The sequence below is a fragment of the Narcine bancroftii genome, chromosome 6 (assembly GCF_036971445.1).
Source record: "Narcine bancroftii isolate sNarBan1 chromosome 6, sNarBan1.hap1, whole genome shotgun sequence".
Lineage (NCBI taxonomy): Eukaryota > Metazoa > Chordata > Chondrichthyes > Torpediniformes > Narcinidae > Narcine > Narcine bancroftii.
In genome coordinates this window covers 141,454,783-141,480,990 of record NC_091474.1, presented here as the reverse complement: position 1 = coordinate 141,480,990, position 26,208 = coordinate 141,454,783, and the positions used below count along the sequence as shown (strand labels likewise).

Sequence of the window (26,208 nt, the reverse complement as noted above, 5' to 3'; positions counted from 1 at the left end):
GTGGTATGTGAGTGGGAAGGGAAGGTTGAGAATCACTGCTCTAGACCCAATTGTTACTGAAATATTTTGCTTGAGAAAAATTATCATTGGCCCATTTCCTTTGGAGTCAAATAGGTACGATTAAAACAGTGGTTTTCAAACTTTTGCTTTCCACTCACATACAAACTGAAGCAATTTCTTACTTTCTTCTTTCTTTCTTTCTTTGGCTTGGCTTTGCGGACGAAGATTTATGGAGGGGTAATGTCCATGTCAGCTGCAGGCTCGTTTGTGGCTGACAAGTCCGATGCGGGACAGGCAGACACGGTTGCAGCGGTTGCAAGGGAAAATTGGTTGGTTGGGGTTGGGTGTTGGGTTTTTCCTCCTTTGTCTTTTGTCAGTGAGGTGGGCTCTGCGGTCTTCTTCAAAGGCGGTTGCTGCTCGCCGAACTGTGAGGCGCCAAGATGCACGGTTTGAGGCAATATCAGCCCACTGGCGGTGGTCAATGTGGCAGGCAACGAGATTTCTTTAGGCAGTCCTTGTACCTCTTCTTTGGTGCACCTCTGTCTCAGTGGCCAGTGGAGAGCTCGCCATATAACATGATCTTGGGAAGGCGATGGTCCCCCATTCTGGGGACATGACATACCCAGCGCAGTTGGATCTTCAGCTGCGTGGATTCGATGCTGTCGGCCTCTGCCATCTCGAGTACTTCGATGTTGGAGATGAAGGCGCTCCAATGAATGTTGAGGATGGAGCGGAGACAACGCTGGTGGAAACGTTCTAGGAGCCGTAGGTGATGCCGGTAGAGGACCCATGATTCAGAGCCGAACAGGAGTGTGGGTATTTCAACGGCTCTGTATACGCTTATCTTTGTGAGGTTTTTCAGTTGGTTGTTTCTCCAGACTCTTTTGTGTAGTCTTCCAAAGGCGCTATATATCTTGGCGAGTCTGTTGTCTATCTCGTTGTCGATCCTTGCATCAGATGAAATGGTGCAGCCGAGATAGGTAAACTGGTTGATCGTTTTGAGTTTTGTGTGACCGATGGAGACATGGGGGGGCTGGTAGTCATGGCGGGGAGCGGGCTGATGGAGGACCTCAGTTTTCTTCAGGCTGACTTCCAGGCCAAGCATTTTGGCAGTTTCCGCAAAACAGGACGTCAAGCGCTGAAGAGCTGGCTCTGAATGGGCAACTAAAGGGGCATCGTCTGCAAAGAGCAGTTCACGGACAAGTTGCTCTTGTGTCTTGGTGTGAGCTTGCAGGCACCTCAGATTGAAGTGACTGCCATCCGTGCGATACCGGATGTAAACAGCGTCTTCATTGTTGAGGTCTTTCATGGCTTTTTTCAGCATCATGCAGAAGAAGATTGAAAAGAGGGTTGGTGCGAGAACGCAGCCTTGCTTCACGCCTTTGCTAATGGAGAAGGGTTCAGAGAGCTCATTGCTATATCTGACCCAACCTTGTTGGTTTTCGTGCAGTTGGATAACCATGTTGAGGAACTTTGGGGGGCATCCGAAGCGCTCTAGTATTTGCCAAAGCCATTTCCTATTCACGGTGTCGAAGGCTTTGGTGAGGTCAACAAAGATGGTGTAGAGTCCTTTGCTTTCTTCTCTGCACTTTTCTTGGAGCTGTCTGAGGGCAAAGACCATGTCAGTAGTTCCTCTGTTTGCGCGAAAGCCGCACTGTGATTCTGGGAGAACATTTTCGGCGACACTACGTATTATTCTATTTAGGAGAATCCTAGCGAAGATTTTGCCTGTAATGGAGAGCAGCGTGATTCCCCTGTAGTTTGGGCAGTCTGATTTCTCGCCTTTGTTTTTGTACAGGGTGATGATGATGGCATCACGAAGGTCCTGAGGCACCTTTCCTTGGTCCCAGCAGAGCTTGAAAAACTCATGCAGTTTGGCATGCAGAGTTTTGCCGCCAGCCTTCCAGACCTCTGGGGAAATTCCATCCATACCTGCTGCTTTGCCACTTTTCAGTTGTTCAATTGCCTTATATGTCTCTTCCCGGGTCATTTACGGCATAGGGATTGCTGAAGGTGGAATATGAGTTTGGGAGGGTGGGGGGGGGGCAGTTTGAAAACTACTGCACTAAATTAACCTACAACATTATACATTTTGGAGGGTGCAAAGAAACTGGAGAACCCAGGGGAAACTCATGCAGGGCAGGGGTGAATGTATAAACTCCTTATTAACAGGGCTTGATTCGAACCCGGATAACTGGTGCTGTGATTGCATCAACCATTACGCTATGCCAAATTGGACTATGCTGATTGGATATCTCCTAAACAATTCCATTGTGAATAACATTTAGATTAATTAGAACTGATTAAAGACAAACCAATTTGATCTGCTTTGTTATATTTCCCCAAAACATCCTCTTCATTTGATATGAAAGGACATTGACCTAAAATTGTTAATAGTGTTACTCCCTCCAAAAATGTTGCATGTCCTGATGAATATTTCAACATTATCTTTTTTATATATTATTTCAGATTTTCAGAATTTCAGCTATTCTGTGGCAAAATGTCAAAGGAAATAAATTAATTGTTTGGGAGAGGTCAGGATGTTTCCTCTTTGTTTGAACTATTGCAAACTTCCCAGTCTTATCTTAGTGAGACTGTCACTTTGAGAGTTAAGAAATCAAGCTCCAAACCTGCACAGCTTTGGAGAGACTGGGGCTGGCAACAATCAGGTACAGACTGTGCCCAAAGCTGATACTTTGAAGAAAAGAGAGGAAGTGTTTCAAGGACATAGGTGGAGAGAGTCATGTGGTTATCTTAAAGAACAGCACACTTTGTGATCTGCAGCTCCCTGGTGAACTCTGAACTGGAGAGACTCTGTGTGGTATTGGACAATTTGGCTGATCCACCCGTCAAGGGATTTATTAAACTACACCGGCCAAAGGAAAGGTCATTTTGAAGGGGACTTATTGAACCTGACCGTGGCCAAAGGAAAGGTCATTTTTAAGGGGAATTATTGAACCCCATTGAGGCCAAAGGAAAGGTCATTTTTAAGGGGAATTATTGAACTCCACCGTGGCCAAACGAAAGATCATTTTTAAGGGGAATTATTGAACCCCACCATGGCCAAAGGAAAGGTCATTTTGAAGAGGACTTATTGAACCACATCGTGACCAAAAGAAAGGTCACTTTGATTGACTCATATTTGCGTATTGGAAGCAGGAGAATTACTGCATTGGAATGTGACCATTATAATCGTCATTTCACCTGTCCTGTGCCTGGGTTCTGGAGGAACTGTGAAAGTCACTTATTTCACTTCCCCTATGAAAGGAAAAGCAGAGTTGTGACAACCACTCGTCTAAAAGGACATTAGCTCTGGAAGCAATGTGATAAGGATTGGTGAGTTTTCAATAGTCTGGTCACTCGGTCTCTCCCAACTCCTCCGTGATTACTTCTTTGCCTCAGTTTAAGAGTCTTCATGTCAACACTGGATTTCTAAAGATTGACTTTGAAATAACTTTCCAGAAATATACCTAAGCTATTATGGTTTGGAGTATCTCTCTCTCTCTCTCTCTCTCTCTCTCACACACACACACACACACACACACACACACACACACACACACACACACACACACACACACACACACATATATTTTTTTTTTCTTCTTTCTTTCTTTGGCTTGGCTTCGTGGACAAAGATTTATGGAGGGGTATGTCCACGTCTGCTGCAGGCTCGTTGGTGACTGACAAGTCCGATGTGGGACAGGCAGGCACAGTTGCAGCGGTTGCAAGGGAAAATTGGTTGGTTGGGGTTGGGTTTTTCCTCCTTTGTCTTTTGTCAGTGAGGTGGGCTCTGCGGTCTTCTTCAAAGGATGTTGCTGCCTGCCGAACTGTGAGGCGCCAAGATGCATGTTTGGAGGTGATATCAGCCCACTGGCGGTGGTCAATGTGGCAGGCACAAGAGATTTCTTTAAGCAGTCCTTGTACCTCTTCTTTGGTGCACCTCTGTCTCAGTGGCCAGTGGAGAGCTCGCCATATAACACGATGTTGGGAAGGCGATGGTCCTCCATTCTGGAGACGTGACCCACCCAACGCATATGTATATATATATATCTATTCATGCATAGTTGGGGGTTAACTTTAAATAAGTTAGATAAGATTTTATATTATTAGTAATTAATAATAAAAATATTATTTTAAAAATAACACTGTCTTGGCAAATTTCTATTGCTGCTAGTCTACGTCATAATAGTACCTTTTAGGTCAAGGCTTGGTAATGAGGAATCTGATATCATTAGGCCATCTGTGAACTAGGTGATGTGGTTCGATTCATGGGAAAAGTTTTTTAATTTTTTTTTTAAATGGAAGGGGAGTAGGAATATTTTTAATACTTGGTAGTATTCCAGGGAGGAGCTCACAGGATAATCAATGACAACACAAGCCAAGACTGTCTGGATCAGCTGGAAGGCCTTATTTAACAATAATGGTCATTGTTACCATTATATTTGTGTCCAAGTAATAAACTTGCATTTGGACAAGTAGATTTAAAGACAATCCCTTGCACCTATCACTTTTGAAGTAAGATACCTTTTATATTAAGTCTACTGTAAAAAAATGTCAACCTTTGTCTCTTCAGACATAATCATTGTCAATAATTTAAAACTAGTCGATGATAAATTGGTAGCCCTTTTATATTTATTTCCTTCCTTTGAAGTGTGCAGAAGTAAAAATAAAGGGTTTTATAACATGGGCTACGAGCACTTTATAAATCCTCTTCGCACTAACAGTGCAGTCCAATTTTATCCTCAAGTTTGAACCTTTACCAAGATGAATTTGAATAAATGGCTCTGGTTCAAAATGAATATAATTGGATAGTGGAGTGTCAAAATTCAAATATTTACCCTTTTGCACAATATTCTGTTCATCTATTCGTGTCTCCATTTAAGTGGCAAGCAAAAAAATGTACAAGCATAAAGGTGGTTAACAAATTAAGATAGTAAAATAGATTAGACAGCTGGGGAACTAAGATTTTCCTGCAATGTGATAGGATCAGATACATTATTTCATACCCCAATTTTTTTAATCATCACTATGTTCTAATCCCACTGATGTACAGAAAAAGTATATACGTGGGAGTACTGCTTTTCAAACTAATCCACTGGTGGACAATAACCAGTTTACCTGTTGGGGAGAGGACAAAAATCCAGAATCACTTGATTCACCATGGGATATGTCATGCAGCTCAAACTGAGAAGACAAAAATTTAAATGAATAGTAATTTAGAAAAATTACAGACCTAAACTTGAGGATAGGGAACATATATATCCTTAGATAAAATGGAAAATTAAAACGATTCTAAAACTAAGCAAAATGGCATTGTCGATTATAACAAGTTACATCAGGTTTTACTCAGAAGCAAAAATCAAAGATCCATCATCGGCCCTTTAGAGTTAATGCCAATCCTCTTGGTGTTGAACTTAGAATCCATGTTGGAAATTAAGTATAGTGTCAAAAATACCGAATTTCATGACTTGTTCATGACAATAAATTCTGATTCTGATTTGCATGAAATTTTCTTTTACATCCCAAACAGCTGGAAAGTATAAACAGAAGTTTAACTTAAAGTATTTCGCGCAGAATTGACAAAATAATCCCAATGACTACAGATCAAAAGGATGGTGTTGTAGAGTTACAGCACAGAACAGTTTCATAAAGAGCCCAGCATGCACATCATTTTGGCAAGATTGTAAAGAGTAACACTGTTAAGGTAGTTAACAACTCAAATTATCCATTGTCACATTGAAGATAGTCCACATTATTGTTGAATTAAGTGAATTCCTCAACATTGACTGATTGTGAATAGAAATCAAAAACAGCCCTTTTTTCTTAAAATGCTATCAAATATGATAGATTCAACAATGACATTTATAGTGTGCCTCAAAAGAATATGTTATGAACTCTCTATAGAATAAATGTATTCAGCCAGCTAATAATGCATACAATAGAAAATGGGACAACATAAAGGAGAGCAAATCCTTCTAGAACCCTTGGTATTCATTAGATTTTGTGAAATGCCCTATTTCTCCACATTTCAAACAGAAGAGGACAAAATAAATGGCAGAGGAAGGGAAGAAATAGTATGCTGTACCATCACTTCACATTAATTTTCCTTTCTTCCTCATGCCCTAAACATCTACAATTTCTTTCAAAGTTCAGATTACAGGCCAAGCATTATTTTGACTGTACTCAAAAAAAAATGTGTACAAAAGAGAGAAATGTAAACAAAGAAAGACATTTTAAAAATTGACTGTGCATTAGAGAAAATAAAAAAAAATTCAGTTGTAGCAGCCGTGTAGCAGGCCGAGTGGGTACACAGCGCGGTATTGCTGCATGCCAAGTTGGGTTGTTGAGTCTCCTGCCGGAAGGCGTGACATTCTGACTGTGCTTAATTTAAACTTGCCAATCCTGTGGATCGGTGGCAAACTCATAATGATGTCCCGTGGAGCATGGGACTTGAGGAATATAAAAGAAGCCTGTAAAGTCTAAAAACAAGTCTTGTGTTGACTAACCTGGTGTAAGTGTATTGCTTTAGTAGCTCTACCGAAGTAGCCGCTACACAGTAATAAATAATGTGCAAAGTAAAGTCCTTAAATGAGTCTCTGATAATATTTATTGTTTTGGAGTCTGATGGTGCAGGGGTAGCAACTGGTTCTGAACCTGGTGGTACGTCTTGTGGCCTCTATATCTCTTTCCTGATGACAGCAACAAGAACAGAGCATGTGCTGGGTAATGTGGATCCCTGATGATTGCTGTTGTTTTCCAATGGCAGCATTCCATGTAGATTTGACAGCACTGTCTGTGACGTACTTGGGTATGTCCCCTACCTTTTCAGGGATTTCCGCTCAAGAGGTATACGTAAGTGCCTCCATAGCAGGCTGTGATGTAGCCAGTCAACACACTTTCCACTATACATCTGAAGAAGTTTGCTCAGGTTTCCTATGTCATACCAAACCTCCGCAAACTCCTGAGGAAGAAATGGCGCTGACCTGCTTTCTTCACAATAGCATTAGTGTGTTAGGTCGAGGAAAGATGCTCGGAGATTGTACTCCCAGAAATTTAAATTTGCTTACCCTCTCCACCTCTGATTCCCCAATGATCACTGGATCATACATCTCCCTTCCTAAAGTCCACAATCAGCTTCTTGGCTTTCGTGACATTGAGTGCGAGGTTGTTGTTAATGCACCATTCATCCAGGTTTTCATTCTCCCTCCTGTGTACTGTCTCATCGCACCTTTCATAAGCTCACTTCCATGGTATCTTCAGCAAATTTATAGAAGATGCTAATGTCATACTGAGCCACACAGATATAGGTGCAAAGTGAGTAGAGTAAGGGACTAAGTGTTCAACCCTGAGGTGTTCCTGTGCTGATGGAGATTGTGGAGCAGATGTTCTTGCCAATCTGCCCTGATTAGGGTCTAGAGGTCTGGAAATCAGGATCCAATTGCACAGTGGGGTATGGAGGCCCAGGTCTTCGAGTTTTCTGATAAGTTTTGAAGGGATGATGGTGTTGAATGCTGAACTGTGATTGATAAAGAGCATCCTGATGTATCCAGCTTTGCTGTCCAGGCAATCCAGGGCTTTGAGTAGAGCCAGTGAGATGGCATCTGCCTAGACCAGTTGCTGCAGTAGGCAACTTGGAATAGATCCATGTCATGGCTTCGGCAGAAGCTGATATACTTCAACACCAGCTTCTCAAAACACTTCATCAGTGTGGATGTGAGTGCCATTGGTTGACAGTCAGTTAAGCAAGTTACCACCCTCTTCTTGGGTGCTGGGATGATTGAGGCCTGTTTGAAGTAAGTGGGTAACATAGCCTGCTGGAGCGAGATGTTGAAATTATCCATGAGTACATTGGTAAGTTGGTCAGCACAAGTTTTCAGGACTCAGCTGTCTGCTTTCCTTAGATTGACTCTCCTGAAGGCAACCCACATGCCATTCTTGGATACTGACAGTAGAGGATCATCAGGAGACATGGAGTGCACAGTGGTCCTGTGTTGATCTGGTGGTCAAATTGGGTGTAGAAGGCAAAAAGAAAATTCCTTCATAAAGAGAAATAAAAGATGTTTCCCTTTTTTTTCCCAGAGTTAGTCATATAGAGAGAGGCAGATTCACAAAATGTTGCATCTTTGCTTGTATTCTCAATAGATTTTGCAATTTTAACTCTAAGCTGGATGCGATATGCCTGATCTGATACCACCAGTTCTCCCAGGTCAAGGGTAGATTTTGTACATGGTGTACTTTCTAACTCTACATAGAAACAAAGACACATACTGAAATGAATTAAAGCATCATGAAGTTAATATGTCCTGAACTGGTACAGAGAAGGCCAGAAATCACCGTGAATAATGTGTGTCTTTCCAATTTTCTTGCTGTTGTTTTCTCCTGTTCCCTATTTATCTATTTCTCTCATCCTTCGTTTGCTTGGCTGGTTTTATTCTGCACTACTGTCTATGGTGCCTTAGTAAACAGTCAAATGACTGCTATAAATATATTGCCTACAAGTGTCTTGTTTAGGGTATAATTTTGAGGAAAAATCTTCCATTTTGGAGAAACATTACTGGAGAAACATTATCAGAGAAACAAAATATTACAAAGACCATAACGAACATTATAAGACATAAAATACCTTATTTTATATTCATTCTATCCTAAAGATCTTCACTTACAATTAAATATTTTAGTCTGTACATTTTTAACATCCCACAAATGGCAATAGGATGAATGAGCACCATGGCCAGCATCAAAAGCTTTGCAGTTAAAATAATATTATTGCAGTGCTAACAACTTGGCTTCGAATCTGGAGCTGTCTATAAGCAGTTTCTACATTATCCTGTCCGTGTGGGTTTCCTCCAGTGTTCCAAAGATGTCTTAGTAGGTTAATTTGCCACGTATGTGCATTTGGGTGTCATGGGCTTGTGGGCCGGAAAGGTCTGTACCTACAAATTTTTTAAAAAAACAAAAGAAAGTACCTTTTCCACTCTAGCTAAATGGTACAAATGATTTTAACTGTTTTTCAGAGGATACCGATATTTTTCCATACCTTGATGAAGGGTTCAAGTCCGAAAAGTCAGTTCTGTATCTTTATCTTTGCTACATAAAGGACACTGTTTGACCTGCTAAGTTTCTCCAGCATTGAGTTTTTACTATAATCACGGTGTCTACGGATTTTCATGAAATGAAATCTTCAATGAAATCTTTATTCGCTATCCATGGCAAGTTTTCTTCCAATTATTATTGTTCAAGTTTATGATCTTACAATTATATTTCATTGTAAAGTTAAATGGCGCTCTTCATCAGATGAGGAATGTTATAATGCCAGTGAGTGGAGAAGATCAGACAAAAAATTCTCTGATTAATCTTCAGAATTCAAGTGAATGCCCATCGCTGGACCAGTATGGCATTTCCAGTCCCAGCTTATCAGGTGATATGATTTTTTTTTCTTGTAATCAATCAGTGTCACATTATACTTTTAAATTGTGGGTTATGTTGGAATTACTCAAAAACTCATTTCTTTAAAACCAATTGTCAATTGAGATTTTTATTCTGGGTTAACTTTTAAATCCAAATTTTAGATGAGAAAATGAACAATGCATTGTATCAACTTATCCTTCAAATTCTGTTTGATTTTGTGCAGTTAATAGAAGTGGGAATCAGGCTATGCATGAAATTGCAATGTGGCAGAGAGATTATATCAATTCAAGTGGTTCATCAGAGTATGTGGTCAACCCATACATAGTTATTAAACTAAGCGCTCCATTTCATCGCTTTGTGAATAAAAGTTTACTGCCAGCCAAAGGCATTATGCTTTTCTCTTGACTAGATCAATTCATTTCGGAGAAAGTCTACTTATTTTATTATTCTGCACTAGTCTAATCATTTATTAAAATGGAAAGAAAGGTATAATGGCTAAACTGTGGCATATTTCCCTGCTGTTATTGATTGATGACATGACTTTTATCATTGATTGTGAAATATTGGCTTCCTGCAGGATCAATTATGCTTAGTGAAAAGCACTGGCAATTATGAAATGTCACGCTATCTCCATCATTCACAGGCTCTGTTGGTTTTGTTTTTGTGCTTGCAGACTAAATTAGCAAAATTCAAATAACTGGATAAATTTTCAGTGAAAAAAAACCTTTTAAAATTGAAATATCTTATTGGGCTTGTAAAAAGGTGAATGTATTTTTTAATACATTATTTGTTTATCAAAAAGAATTTGGTCAATTTTTCATGGCAAGTTAGATGTTTTCAATTTGAGACTAGTTTTTTTTTCTGAATTCAAGAATTATCTTGTGGTTTAGGTCTTTCTTTTATTCTCCTTTTACATTTCGGCTGGTTTAACAAGGAACAGCTGGTGGCAACTGCCATGTGAAAAGTCAACTAATTCTGACAAAAATTATAAGAACAATAAGACCATCTAAAATTCCCAATGCAAAGCCAGACCCTGCTGAATCTGGGAGCACAGCAAATGTAATATTATTGTTAAAAATTAAGAGATTTCTCCTAACCTAATTTGTGCATTTACTCTGTGTTTAATGGCCAACTCGGCAAAAATCTGACAGTAACACAATAAAAAGAAAATTAGTTTGCTTTCTGTTACATATGTAAACATTTTCACAGTGGATTTTAAATGTTCTACTCTATGTTCAGGTGATGAACTCGCAACAGGTAGTGGACACACAACAGTTGCTATTGCTCCACCATCAGATTCGGAAACATCAAGCTCAATTACTTTGCACATATTTATTACTGAATGCTTATTGTTTTCTATATGGCAGTCAGTTTGTTTCGATTTTTCTTCTTTACATTTCTCTCTGTTGAATATGTCTCTTTTCTTCTTGAATACAGTTTAAGTTACTGATAAGTAGAAATTCTGACTGGCCCACAAGAAAAAGAATCTCAGGGTTGTATGTGATGTCATGCATGTGCTCTGACTAATAATTTGAACTTTGAACTTGGGCATTTAAGCCTTGCGTGCAATCTGTCATCAAGGTATCCAGTATTTTTCAAAAATCGTTCTTCATACCCCTCCTTGGTGAAATGCTCATCTATTCGTTTTTAATATTTTTAATGGTCCTCACTAGCACCTGAGATCTACATTGCAAGTACCCTATGTATTGACAGCACTTCAGCTAATCCACATCCATGTTTCTTGTAAGTCCAGTTCCACGAAGATGGCTGCAATGGGAAACTCTTCAGCAGCGCCCTAGAATCTGGAACAATGGGACTTCAGGTTTATGTGACATGAAGTAGTTGGTTCAGTCACTTCTCCTGTGTAATCAGTATTCTTCTACTCACCTGTTTTTTTTTTCTTTCAAATTTTCAAAGTGTATCGGATTTCATATTTATATTTTTTTCCTACAAGGAGCACTAATGCTGGAAAAAAAATGAATGAAACAAAAAACACTGGCTAGCCCACATTCCAAGAATGTCTCTGAAGCTCTTGCCCAGATTAAAAATAGGACTGCTGAAGAATTCAAGTTCTATATGCCAAGATCACAAAACTAGAAAATAAGCTTGAGCAAGTTTGCTTTTCTGTGAAAAACAAGGTGAGTGTCTGTTTTCTGTAGAATCTACTTCGAATTATTTCAGTGACCAGGTTTGGAATTTGGAAGATGCTACATCAACATTAACAATAACGAGAATAAGAGAAACAAAAAGGCATTCTGTCATGACTGGCTGATTAAAAAGGAATCAATTGTGGATATCCTGGAACAACAAATCCCTCTCGAAACCAACAAGAACCTTTCTGAGCAGTAACCATTTACCTTTCAAGCTCCAAAGCCTGATGAATTTTATGTATGTTAAATTCTGTGCACAGTATAAGAATTGCCTGCAACCAGTGAACTGGAGGAATGGGAAGTGAGATTGGACTGTGAATTAAAGAACTCTTCTGAACTTACATACACATTACATACATGTGGGCTTCGAATTAGAAGGGGGTTAAGTTAGGTTAGTTAAGTAAAGTGTGATTCTGTTTTCATGTTTAAAGATAATTAAAAGCAACTTTGTTTAAGTAACCATTTGTCTTGGTGAATATCTATTGCTGCTGGGTTTTGGGGTCCTCTGGGCTCATAACAGATTGAACTTAATTACTTTATGGGTTTACTTATTTGTCTTATAGTACTTACATGGAAAGCATTGATTGCTTTATACAATTTGGTTTAGTACAGAGTGTCTGAAGATATTGACATACTCTGATTGTATTTACATAAAAAAATCTTTATATATAATTTTCACCCTGAGTTACTTGTTTTTTAATTAATAAGCAGGATTACATAGAATTTTTCTTTAATTTTTTTTCTAAATCGCTAGTGGTAAATAAATAACAAGTTTGTCCTATTTCTCAAAAATGTTTGAGAAATCTCCAAATATATGTTTTTTCTCTCTCTCTCTGGTGTGCACTGTGCTATAGCCTAAACACAATTTCCTTATTGGTTTGAAATATTTTATTTTGCAGAATGGTTATAAACATTTTTAGGAGCCAGAACATCTAATCTAACAGGAAGATAAAACACAGGATTCTGTTGACACCATGATTAAGTGAAAAAACACACAAATGCTGGAGAAAGTCAGCAGGTCAAACAGTGCCTTTATCAAGCCCCAAATGTTGGTGATGAATCTTCACCTTTGCTACATAAAGGCATTGTTTGACCTCCTGAGTTTCTCCAGCATTTGTATGTTATTTTAATCTAACAGGAAGATGCTTGAAGAAATTCTAGAGAAATTAATTAGCACACTGTTGATCTATTCAGCAGCTTTTGGGGATTGGGATACGGGGAGGGTGAGGTGGCATATGAAGGTTTACTTTTGTTTTATGTTGCTATGGTGTTACTGTGTTTTAACCTTTTTATGTTTAACAGCCGGATCTCTAATTTCTGTTCCAAGAGTGCCATCTGCTGGGTGAATATTGTTTGTGCATTCTTTATAGTCTTAAACTGGCATTTGTTTATTGAAATTTTTGAAAACTATTTTATCACTGTTAATCTTTTATTAGTTAATTTACATGGAAAACACTATTAATTTTCTCAGTTGGAATATAAAAGGCTTGAACCATCCAGTTAAGCAGACAAAAGTGTCCGCATTTAAAACAACTTAAAGTCACAGTCATATTCTTGCAGGAGACACATGTTCGTAGGAGTGATGTTTCATGCCTGATGCTGTGGTGGAAGGACAGCATTATCATTTTTCCTTTCAAGTGAAACCCAGAGGGGTTTCAAACCTTATTAATCAAAATATTCCCTTTACTATGCATAATGTTAAATATACTAATGGTCATGCTGTTAATGTTTCAAGGAAATTACATTTTCAAAATGGTAGTTTTTGTGAACATTTATGCTCAAAATGTAGATGATGTGGGTTTTTTTGAACATTTCTTCTTTGCTGAATTTAAGCTTATATATGTGTTTTTTAGGTAAGAATTTTAACTGATGGTTAGATCTTATTTTAGATGATTCATCCACTAACCCTGCCATATTAAGTAAATCTGCCTCATTAATTCATTCTTTCTCATCAGATCATGGTATTTCAGACATCTGGTGTTTTTTTCATCCTCACGTGTTCATCATACTTATTCACACATTTATTACTTTCTAATTGATAATCAATTACTCCCACTAACATGTTCTTGTGATTATCACATTCTTGTGATAGCTAATCATGCCCCTGTTATATTATCAATGATTTTTCCTGATTTTCCTCGAGTAAAATGATACTGGCATTTCTATTCAGTTTTACTTTCAGACAATGACTGTTAAATTTATGGAAGAACAGATAGCTTTCTTCTTTGATACTAATGTTTTACTGGACGTTTCCAGTTTAGTTGTATGGGATACCTTGAAAGCTTTTCTCAGGGGACAAATTATCTTTTTTTTTTAATGTTAATTTAAAAAATGAAGAACGATCATGAAATATCTGAGTTAATTAACCAAATCAAACAAATAGATCAATAGTATTTTCAAACTAAAAATTCAGAATTATATTAAAAAACTGATCAAACTTAAACCAAATTTGATATTCTCTCAACATATCTAGTTGAATATCAGCTTTTGAAGGCTAAGAGTCAGTTTTACATTAATGGTGATAAATCTGGTAAGTTATTGGCTAACTAATGGAGCTAAATTACATCTTTAAAAAAATTGACTAATTCACAACATCACAGCCTTGCAATCTGCAACATAAGGGTGCTCTTTAAGTCCATTACTTTTTGATTTGGCCATTGAACCATGAGGAATTGCACTCAGAAGCCCCTTTCACACTTGCCAGTAATCCCAGGAATCAAATACCAATCAGCCTTTAAAGTAGCAAGTGTGAAAGCAAAATCTGCTCAATGTCGGCGTCAGATTACATCATCTCACACCAGGGATTGCTGGCCTCAACCTCTAGTAAAATTCCTGGCATCTGTAGGCACCAGTGTTGAGATCAGGCAAGTGTGAAATGGGCAATTGCATTGCAGACACTTGCTATTAAAGGTAGAACAGACCAAACGCCGGGGATAAACCCTTTCAAGTGTGAAAGTATACAGTGTCGCAGTTAGGAGTGGTCTAGTGTGAAAGGCCAAACCCCCATTCCTATCCCGGGACACTGAATGTCCATTTTACTGGGATGCAAGTGTGAAAGAGGCTATAGAGTATGTGTGAGTCTTGGGGATATGGAGGAAGGGGGCAAACATAAAGCTTATCTCTATGTAGATGATCACTTACTTTTCATATCAGGCCTGGTTTCCTCCCTACTCCCCATGATATTATTATTATCACAATTTAGTCAATTTTCAGGTTATAAATTAAATCTGCACAAAAGTGAACTTTTTGCTTTAAATTCACCTACCTTTTAAGATAGTTAAAAACCAATTTGCGTATCTCAGCATTACAATTACAAAACAAAATCCTGAAGATCATTTTAAGCAAAACTATCTTACTTTGCTAAAGTAAAACCGTCCTTATCTCAATGGTCACCTTTGTCCAAATATCGTTAGTTACCCACATTAATTCTATTAAAATGAATATTTTGCCTGAATTTTTGTATCTTTTTCATTCTGTACCAATTTTTATTCCTAAATCATTTTTTGATTTGCTTGATTTGATTATATCATCTTATATATGGAAGGATAAACACTCTCGACTAAACAATGTTTTCTTACAGAAACCCAAGAGGGATGGTGGTATGGCTCTACCTAATTTTAGATGTCATCACTGGGCACTCAATATATGGCGTGATACGTTTTGGTCATATTTTCATAATTATACTGACAGTCCATTATGTCTGTCTATGGAGCTGAATTCCCCTGAAAAATCTCTAATTTAGCACTTCCTGGCTCTTAACTTCCAGTTCTTTCAATTAAGTTGATAGACAACCCTATTGTTAAGTATTCTGTGTGAATTTGGGTACAGTTTAGAAAACATTTTACATTTCATAATTTTTTTCTCTCAAGTCCTATTTTATCTGCCAGTAATCACTTTTTTCAAGCTTTTTTGCATGGTATTAGTTTTCAGCAAATGGAGTAGAGCAGGTATTCAATGTTTACAAGATCTTTTCATTGATGGCTGCTTGGCATCATCTAATCAGCTTTCAAATAAGTTTAACTCACTATCATTTACGAGGTTAATACATTTAAAACAGGCCTCATTACTTAAAATTAGAAATGCCTGGTAACTGGACCTAAATTTCATTATATCAGATGAAGATTGCAACGTTATTTTTAAGATGGTTAAAAGCTCTTCGTTATGTGCTCGTCATTGTTTATTACAATTCAAAGTGCTACATAGAGCACACATGTCTAAAGCTAAATTGTCTCTCTTTTATCCTGATATAAATTCTACTTGAGATAGGTATAAACGAGGAGAAATTTGTTTAATTCATATGTTCTGGACTTGTCCTAGTCTGGAAAAGTGCTGGAGAGAGATTTCCGCAACAGATATTTAATTCTGAATATAAAATTAGCAGTGAATCTTTTGGTTGCCCTCTTTGATACAATGGGAAAGGATGGAGTTTCTTTATCTTCAGTTAAGAGTCATATTCTTTCCTTTGCTACTCTTTCGGTGAGATGTGCAATTTTTCTTAAATGGAAGGATGCTGCCCAGCCCACTTAAGATCAAAGGCTAGAGGACATCATGTCCTGTCTGAATATGGAAAAGATTTGGTATTCAGTAAATAATTCAGATATTAAAAATTCAGATGTTGTGCCAAATTTAGCTATTTGGCATGTATGTTTTTTTTTTCATTTCTTTTTTCTCCCTTTGCTTTTATTTCAATGTTATATAAATCATCTTAACTTTGTTTCTTTATGGAGTTCCTTTCTTACTTATTTACAAAATTTGTAAGATTAATTCATTTTTTGTTTTTGACCCCATTGTTTTGACCCCATTGATTATCTTCTTTTTAATTATAATTATGAGTGGTGGGAATCAAGGAGCAGTCCAAATGCTGTGGCTCCCCAGCTATGGGAGAAAAAAAAACTTTTCTACCTTGAGTCTGAGGATCAGGAGCACAGTCAGACCTCCCCTCCCCCCTCCCCCACCCAGTGACACCATCAGCACTGCCCGAGAAGGCTCCACTTCCAGAGGAAGATCACACTCTGTTCCTGAGCCCTCAATCAATACTGAAGTTCATCAAAGCAGTGGCCATGTGGTCTCAGGCTGAAGAGCACAGACAGGTCTGAGAAGATTATGAACTGTGGACTCAAATTAACCAAAAGTGGACATTAAATTTTCAACTCTAAATGTGCCCAGTGTTAAACGTACTACACGATATGTTAACACTTTACAATAGCTTGGTAAAGTTAAAGCTAACGTTACAAAAAAGATTGTGGGGCTTCATTGTAAATTGCTTTGCTCATAATCATAATTGAAAGTCCCAGTGTAAATTTTGCATCCTGTAGCTATATTCACACATCAATGCAGCACCAAAATGTGAAATAGGCTGTAATTACAGTTTAAAAAGTGCCCTACAATAGTTTTTTTTTATTATTATAGAAGTGGACTTCATAACTAGCATTTTAGAAACTAACAATTGAGCTGGAACAATTTATAGATGATCTCTCGTGGCATGTGACACCAGAACATCAGAAATAAGAGCAGTAATAGACTAAGTGGCTTCTCAAGCCTGCTCCACATTTAATCTGGTCTCAGCCTCACCTCTGCCCTCCTTCCTGCTCCTTGAATTGCCCACAGTCCAAAAATCTATCAAAATATATTCAATTACCTAACGATTAAACATATTTCTACATTCTTCATGTGTAAGTTCTACTTTCAAGTGCTTGCAATAATCTTCTGTTGAAGTCATAACCACTGGGAGTTGAATATTGTCACAATTTACCCAAACATTGGTGGGATTTCACTGCCATATTTTATGTGCGTGATAATGCATGCATCTTGTGCAACTTATTTTAATTAGGTAATATTGGGAATTGAATCTAAAGCAACAGGCAACTTGCACAACACTCATTCAGTACATTAAAAGCATCATTGCTCAACAAATTACAACTTCCACAGTTCTCTGGGCTTGAGAATTCCAAAGACTCATGACATGCTGAGGCAGAAATTCTTCCTCTTCTCTGTCTTAAACAAGCAAACCTTTATTCAAAAATTATTCACCTTCGGTTTGAGATTTCACAGATCGAAAGGTACTCTCATCATCAACTCTCAGAATCTTATATCCCAATAAGATAGCTTCTCGTTCCTTTATACTCCCTGCTTCTTAGAGTCTACCTATTGATCCTTCTTTGAACTGCCTGCAACGTAAGCATTTCATTCATGTGGGTGTCCATCCCTTTGTCTAGCAGCATTCTGTAGCTCTCACTATTAGATTTACATACATAGGTCAGCACAACATTGTGGGCCAAAGGGCCTGTACCATGCTGTCTTTTAACATTTTTTTTTACATGGATAACCTCATATTTCACCATATTACACTTCAACTACACTGTAGATCATAGAAGCCTCTCTCCTGTTTGTCTCAAAGATCATTGAGTTACAGTTTCTTTCTCTGCTTCTCTACCTCTGCTTTCAGCTCTTCTCTTCTGTTTTTGCTCCCATTCATTAAACACCTTTTGGTTTTGATCTTTCTCCAAGTTTTGCATATATGCCCTTGGCTGACAGGTGATGTAACGACTGGAAGGAAACCTGTCATCCAGCTTTTTAACCATCATCTCACTCAAGAACACATGCAAACCTTCACCTCTCATTCCCATTGACTCCCCTACCCTTTCATCTTCAGTTGAAGGTTGAAGATAAGCGTATACAGAGCCGTTGTCATACCCACACTCCTGTTCGGCTCCGAATCATGGGTCCTCTACCGGCACCACCTACGGCTCCTAGAACGCTTCCACCAGCGTTGTCTCCGCTCCATCCTCAACATCCATTGGAGCGCTCACACCCCTAACGTCGAGGTACTCGAGATGGCAGAGGTCGACAGCATCGAGTCCACGCTGCTGAAGATCCAGCTGCGCTGGATGGGTCACGTCTCCAGAATGGAGGACCATCGCCTTCCCAAGATCGTATTATATGGCGAGCTCTCCACTGGCCACCGTGACAGAGGTGCACCAAAGAAAAGGTACAAGGACTGCCTAAAGAAATCTCTTGGTGCCTGCCACATTGACCACCGCCAGTGGGCTGATAACGCCTCAAACCGTGCATCTTGGCGCCTCACAGTTTGGCGGGCAGCAGCCTCCTTTGAAGAAGACCGCAGAGCCCACCTCACTGACAAAAGGCAAAGGAGGAAAAACCCAACACCCAACCCCAACCAACCAATTTTCCCTTGCAACCGCTGCAATCGTGTCTGCCTGTCCCGCATCGGACTGGTCAGCCACAAACGAGCCTGCAGCTGACGTGGACTTTTTACCCCCTCCATAAATCTTCGTCCGCGAAGCCAAGCCAAAGAAGAAGAAGAAGGTGGTATTGAGGCACAGCTGGTTGAGCTCCTGCCTCACATCTCCAGCAACTCAGCTTTGATCCTGACTTCTCATGCTCTCTGGGTGGAGCAAAAAATAAACACAACAGCCTGAGGAACTCATTGGATTGAGCAGCATCTGTGGATTGGGGGGGTGGGGGAAAGGAATTGTCAATGTTTTGGGTTGAGACACTCACGATGTGGAATAGTTCATTCTCCTGTGTTTGGTAGACTAATTGACCACTGTAAAGTATCCCTTGGGTCTGAGTGGTAAAATGTAGGAAAATAAAATGGGATTTGTGTAAATGAATGTTTGCTGGTCAGTGTGGTCTCCATGGGCCAAAGAGTGTGTTTCCATGCTGAGTGGATCCATAGAAAATCTTCTGGTTTTTCAGTAACTAATTCATCCTGACCAGGGAGTGCAAATGATTTTCTTTTTAGTAGAAAGAATTGGCCTATATTTATATAGCATATTTCACATACTAGGAGATTCCTGAGTATATTGACTGATTGAATAAAATGTAGGCCATTGTTATACAGAATTGAATATGTATTTAAAACACTGCATGTAGCTGAGCAGGAAATGGCTCATTTGTTTTTCTGGATGAAAGTGCCCATTTCCCTAATGTGAGGACTTTGTTTCCTTGAAGCAGATGAGGCTGAAGGTGGGTCTGATAGGGGTGTACAGAACTATGGGTGGTAAAGAGAGGACTGATAGTGAGAAAGGCTTTTCCTTGGCAGTTGTGTCTCAAGTCAGGGTAAGGAGGGCAGGTTGGGATTTTTTTTTCCACCGTGAACCTAGTTGGAATATAGAACCTGCGGGTTTTGGTGGAGGTGGGGATCGAGACAAGCACTTGAAATGCTAAGTTAGAAAAGATTTCAGAGCAAGTTCAGGTAAATGGGATTAATGTGGAATGGTATTTGATGGTTGACATGAATGTGCTGGGCCAAATATCCTATTTCTGTTCTGATTGACTCCATGACAAAGATAGACTCCCCTTACTTTGCTTTAACCTTTTTGCATTCAACTAACATGAATTCCAAAGAGTTTTTGTTCCTCTAAAACAACACAGCACTCAAAATCATACAGTGAGTCAAGAGTCTGATTTGACACCTCCACCTTTTCCAAGCAATAATTGATACCATTGAGCCAGCTGACACAACACTAAAGGAGAAAAATAACCTCCCATTTGAAAACCTATTAAAAAAAACACTGCATCTGCCAATTACAATTACAGTTCCCTGCAAAGCCTTTCACTCAATTATAAAGCACTTTCTAAATCAATTACAACCTGTAAAGGATTAGCTTCACTTTCTCTTAATTACTGAGATCTGCCAAATATCATTTATCTCGCCTTATAAGTGCAATGAATTTGTAGTATTTTACTGTTAAAAATAAGCAACCTCATACATTTGAATGGGTTGGCCAGCTGCACACATTTAAACTCATCAATGTCAAGGGAGGGAAGTGGATCAGGAAAACCTCTGATCAAGGACCGCAGGAGTGAGGTTACAAATGATTTGAGAGGTTGAGTGGCCTCATTCATTATCTTCGTTGGTACAGATTGGAGGAAGCCAGAGAGATATCTACCATGCCAGACCTAGTAAAGCTCCTTTGGCCCAAGTGGACCAAGTTAGCAATCTGGGCTATTACCATTTGCCTGGATTTCATCTATATCCCTCTCAGCCTTTCTCATCCACAAATCTGTCCAAATATCTTTTGAATGTTTCCTTTGGGAGCTCATTACAGATAAGGAACACCGTCTGAATTGCTTCTCTAATCCTTCCAAAATGATCTCCCTTAGGAAAAAAGAGAGTGAGCATTCCCTTTATCCATGTCCCTCGTGATTTTGTAAACCTCTATAAGATCACACCTCAGGCCTCCTTCACCCAAGGGAATAAAAACTCAGCTTGTAATTCTCTAAAACTCAACCTCTTCAATCCTGCCAACTTCCTTTTTTTTTCTTTAAATATGGAACGCTTCACGAATTTGCGTATCATCCTTGCGCAGGGGCCATGCTAATCTTCTCTGTATCGTTCCAATTTTAGTATATGTGCTGCCGAAGCGAGCACGAATCCTGCCAACTTCCTGATGAATCTCCTCTGTATCCCTTCCAATTTATAGCTGGATGACCATAACACCATCCAGCATTCTTAGTTTGGTCTCATCACTGCCTTGTACAGCTGAATTATGAGGTCCTAGTGTTTGCAGTTTGTATCCTATTCATTGCAGACCAGCGTGCCAAATGCCGCCTTCACCTTGTTCACTTTGTTTCCACTTTCAAGGAACTAAGCACCCATACCCCAAGGTCTCTGTGAATTGAATTGTTTGTTACCATGTATACGGAGATGCAGTGAAAGACTTTCTCTTGTATGTAGGCAAATCAACCCACATTTACATCAGCAGGTAGTTCAACAATAAAACAAATGTACAAGATGTAGTGTTACAGTAAGTCAACAGTACAAGATAGAATGTTACAAAAACAAAGTGAAGGGTGTTGAGAAATGTACACTTAAATGTACTTTTACCAATGGGACCTGAAAGTTGGGAAGGCTGAGTCAATTGAGATCAATAAGTTATTGGACTCCAAGGGGATAAAAGATATGGGGATAAAGACAGCAAAATGTATTTAAAGTCAGAAAATACCAAGGTATTGATCTGGAGCAAAGTCTTCATGTGCCCCATCCATACTTCTAGACCTGCTACTCTCTTCCCCATTCACAAGTCTGTCTTCTACTCCTTCACAGCCTGTCTCTGCCAGCCAAATGAAAGTTCCATCCAGACAGAGCTTCCCCTCATTCAGGAATGGGGCTTCTAGCTATGCAAGCAGGCACTCTTGAACAAGTAGAAAGCATGGAGACATCAAGAAGTCCTGCTGCAGAACACGTAACATCCTGATGATGCAACATCTTGAAGGCTCAAGGCAAGCAAATCATCTGTTGCATTTCCACAGTTAGTTCATTGACCCCAGGGGAAAAGGAAGCATCTTTTTTTGTTTTATCCAGCACACCTGCCTGTCTAATTATATTGCATCCATTTACATACCCACCATTCACTCTCTCACATTTTATTAAATCCATAGACTGCTGTCATGGGAGATCCTTTGATGCCGACATGCTCCATCAGTTTCAGGTACTCATCCTATTGTAAAAATGCAGCCACCCCAATTTACAATACCGTATTTTACAAACCAAGAACCCTCATGTCCCCCCCCCCCCCAACGCATTATATACGTGAGCACGCTATACAAGAATATCTTATATGTTGAAAGAATGCGCACAATTAATAGCGGGCTTGGGAAAGTCGAACCAACAATTTATAGTGGGTGTGGGAATATATTAGTGGCATTGAACGAACAAGCACAATTAATAGTGGCCGTGAGAAAGACATGCCGGCAATTTATAGCGAGCATGGAAATATAATAGCAGCATTGAAAGAATGGGCAGAATTTATAGCAGTTATGGGAAAGTCACAATTTACAGTGAGTGTGGGAATATTATTTCAAGCATGAGAATGTAATATTGACAATGAGAGAATGGGCACAATTTATAGCGGGTGTGGGAAATTTTGATTTTGGGTATATTTCTTTGTAGTGAATACCATGGTATTCCTATAAACAGGACATTCTAGCTTGGGCACTGCACCTTATCGATGTTGATTGCTCAGACCCTGCCCCTGAGAGAGGAGATTAACATATCAACTACCTCTTTTGAGACAACATTAGAATTAAAATCACACTCAACTGCCTGTCTTTGATCTTTTTAAATGGACTAAAACTTGTTAATGTATATAATGGGTGATTGACACCTCTGGGTGAAGTTGATTGGGTGTTAATTGTGGGAGATTAACTGTGACTTGTGCTTTGTCTCATATCCTATTTAAATGCAAATTAATTTTGCCAGTTGGAATTTAGAATACTACACCCACAAATTAAATGTGTGTGCACAATACATGATTTTTTTTTTACACAATTTATGATTTTCTGCGTGTTATATGTATGTGTGTATTATATGAGTGAAATTATGGTAATCAAGCTTGAATTCAATTGTGGCTGTTTTGACAGCTTCCAATGACACCAATCATCTTGAAGCTGGATCATAGCTAATAAATAACCAGTGAAGGTACCACAAGCTTAATTAGTTTAATCTCACAGCCTTCATTAAGGTATTTCATACCAGTGAATATTCAAAATTATGTCACAGCAATAGATTATTAGGTGAATGAGGGGAATGTTCATTGACACTCTCAAGGCTTATTTGCAGAAGTGTAAAATCCCCTTGGATATGGAAGGGACTTAGTTACAGGGAAGTTTTAAGGAGGTTAGGACTTTATTTCCTGGAGTATAGAAGAATAAGGGGAGATTATATAGAGGTATACAAAAGTAGGGTGGGTATAGATAGACCAAATGCAAGTAGGCTTATTCACTGAGGGTAGGTGAAATACAAACCAGAGGATATGGGTTTAATGGGTGAAATGAAAGAAGTTTAAGGGGAAGATTTGGGAGAATTTCTTCACACAAAGAGTGGTGGGAGTGTTGAAGAAGCTGCCAGCTGAAGTGGTGAATTTGGGCTCAATTTTTATATTGAAGAAAACTTTGGACATGCACATGGATGGATGTGAAGGGTATAGAGGGATATGGTTTGGGTGTGTGTCAGTGGAACTAAGCTGAGTAATTGTTCAGAACAGACCAGAAGGGCAGATGGGCCTGTTTTCACTGCTGTAATATTCTATGATTTTATGGTTTCAGCCCTTGACCCCTGATCAGTCTCTGTGGAGAAGGAGCACAGAGAAACCTTTGAGTCCTTTCCTCAGATACACAAAGATACCCAATGTAAATACCAGAAAGACTGTACAGCCTCCCAAATCTCATTCACCCACACTGTCATAACCTTCTACCCCACCTGTGTGGCAGATCCACAGCAGAAGCAAAGTATCTTCTACCCTGAGGGGTTGCCCAACAAGGAGAAGTTGTTGAAAAGAGACTACTTAAAATAAAAAGTTGAGACTTGCTTTGAAAAGGAAAGTTAATTGGCATGGGGACTAAAATAGCTACATCGTGTCACAAGGACTTTGAATTTCCTCCTCATCTGACATTACTTTGGCAGAGGAACTGTAGAGTATTCAGGGAAACAACTCAAGTACCACTTATGTCATTTTCCCACAATTTCCACAGCACATCCTCTAAATTAAACTGTGAGGTCCTGTGGATATTTATCCTCATTAACTCTATGCATTCTCGATATGATGGTCTATTGATGTGCCAGCTAATTTGCTAAAGTTCATTGTTTTGGCACTGTTTCCATGTTCTTTTAACAATTCCGTTATTTTATTTATTTTGTGACCCGTGGGTGGGCTGAGAATTTCAGAAAGAATGCTGCATTTAGTATTTTTCCCCCCAAGACACGCTTTTATATAATGTAATAGCATGTTCTCTCTCTTTAATTATATGTATGAAGTTTGGAAGGACAATGCATTTGTCACATTGACCACGTCAACATGCATTTTAAAAAAAATTCTTATTACTTAACAGAATAGAAGTATTGTCAAAGAGATAAAAAAGATGGTTAAGTTTATCCCAGAATTAGGATGGTGCAATTATCAGCAAAAAAAAACAAAGGAACTGGCTGACATTTATTTTGGATCATACATAAAGATTGAGGCAACCTAATAAACCCAACAAAGGTTTGTGGAAGTAATGAAGAGATTTTGAATAGTCAACGTGGAACTGTGTTCCTCCTGTATGGTCCAAGTTCCAGGGCCACAAGAACCACAACCACAATCCAAATTTGGGTTCTAATTTTAGGTTCTAAGATATCAACCCCCTCCATCCAATTCAGACAAACTCAATAGTTTCAATAAATACAAACAGAAAAAAGCTGTTTTACATTTCTTTTCACTGATTAACATGTTTTACTATAGTTACATATCAGATAGTTTGAAGAAGGCTCTTTTTATTTAAAAGAAAAAAGTGGTTAATTCCAATTTTTCTCACAACTTTATCAAGACAAGTTAGCTCCTTACTGTGTTTTGAAAATGCATAAGTTGAGAAAGGTTCAGTCCATGCAAGTATTAGGTCAGGAATGAACTTAATTAGTTTTCTTTTTGTGATTTATAGTTTTGCCAAGAAATAAACATTATCTAACCAAATTAATGTAGTTAAAGTTGAATCAAAACAGTTTAAGCTAAGGTTTCCACATTTAAAATGATTGTTAGTTTCAAACTCAGAAATTACTCATTTTGAACACAACCAATTTTTTGCAAACAGCAAAGAGAGTTTCAGAAAGATTTTAGAAAATCCATTCATCATTTTTAAATACTATTTAAAAGACAACACTTCCGTCCGATCTCATTTTAAAACATTGCAGAGATGATAGATTTCTGTATGGTGAATTCAATTATGACAGAAAATGGAAACAAGTGAAACCATACCCTTCCTCTGCCCCTTCGACCTCTTCTGATTGGAGGAAGCAAATCAGAATGAAATCTAGAACAAAATGGAAACCAAGCTTTAGTCATCGTCATAAACCTAGCGTCAGCATCCATTATCTTGACCCTTATTTCATTCCCATGTTATCAAGTCATCTCATTTATTTAGGAACCATTTTCAACTTCTTCTCCCTTTATAACAATTTGCAAGCCATTAACTTTGATAAATATCAAACATAAAACTGGTCAAAATACATTCAAACAAACTGATAGCTTTATGTAACAAGCATTATAACAGTTTTGCACAAATAGGTCACTTATTAAGATGTAAAAATGTAAAACAAATTAACAAGGCCTTACCTAGGTGGATACTCAAGTGATAACTGTATTTAACCAAAAGCAAATAACAATGAACAGGTTTCCAGGAAACTTTAAATGTGAGAATACCAAAGAAAGGATTAATTGTGGCTTGGATTAATGGTTTCTTTCATTCTCTTTGCAATTTGCAGATTTACACAAACACTCCTCATTCTCTTCCTCAATCCCAATCCCCTCTGAACTCCTCCCCACCCCCCACACACCAAGCTTCTGTTCCTTTCTTCCTTGGTAAAACACATGGGCAAATTTCACTTTCGTAAAGATGCATTGAAAAAAAGCTTTAGAGATAGTAGTTGAAATAGTTCAAACCAGGATGTCCGCCATCCACTTGTCAAGACAAGAGGTGATTGGTGGAAGCCAATCTCAGGGTGTCAGTCCAAAGATTTCAATGGAAGAGTTCCTCAGGACAAAAGCCTTGGCCCAAACATGTTCAATTGCTTTATCAGTGATCTTAATATCAAAAATAGGGATGTTCCCTCATGATTTTATAACAATTAATTCCAAACTTAATTTCTTCA

At 38.6% G+C, this 26,208-nt stretch overlaps 1 protein-coding gene and 1 non-coding gene across 11 annotated transcripts in view; both read right to left on the bottom strand.

Moving 5' to 3' along the window:
• The window catches only part of LOC138736539 (doublecortin domain-containing protein 2), a 134,824-nt gene that overhangs the window by 24,996 nt on the left and 83,620 nt on the right, over positions 1-26,208 (bottom strand). For 9 of the 10 annotated variants that reach the window (XR_011340371.1, XR_011340370.1, XR_011340369.1 and 6 more), the window contains exons 8-9: positions 25,316-25,370; positions 5,122-5,187 (exon numbers count right to left, since the gene is read on the bottom strand). Coding sequence is in view for 5 of the 10 variants with exons in the window: in XM_069886209.1 (XP_069742310.1) it covers positions 5,122-5,187; positions 25,316-25,370 (121 nt within the window). In the remaining 5 variants the exon portion in view is untranslated. The remainder of the gene's footprint in view (positions 1-5,121; positions 5,188-25,315; positions 25,371-26,208) is intronic. The other variant, XR_011340372.1, reaches the window with a different exon arrangement.
• Positions 20,852-20,958, bottom strand: LOC138737793 (U6 spliceosomal RNA). The gene has a single exon (XR_011341235.1). It is a non-coding gene; the product is annotated as a U6 spliceosomal RNA (small nuclear RNA).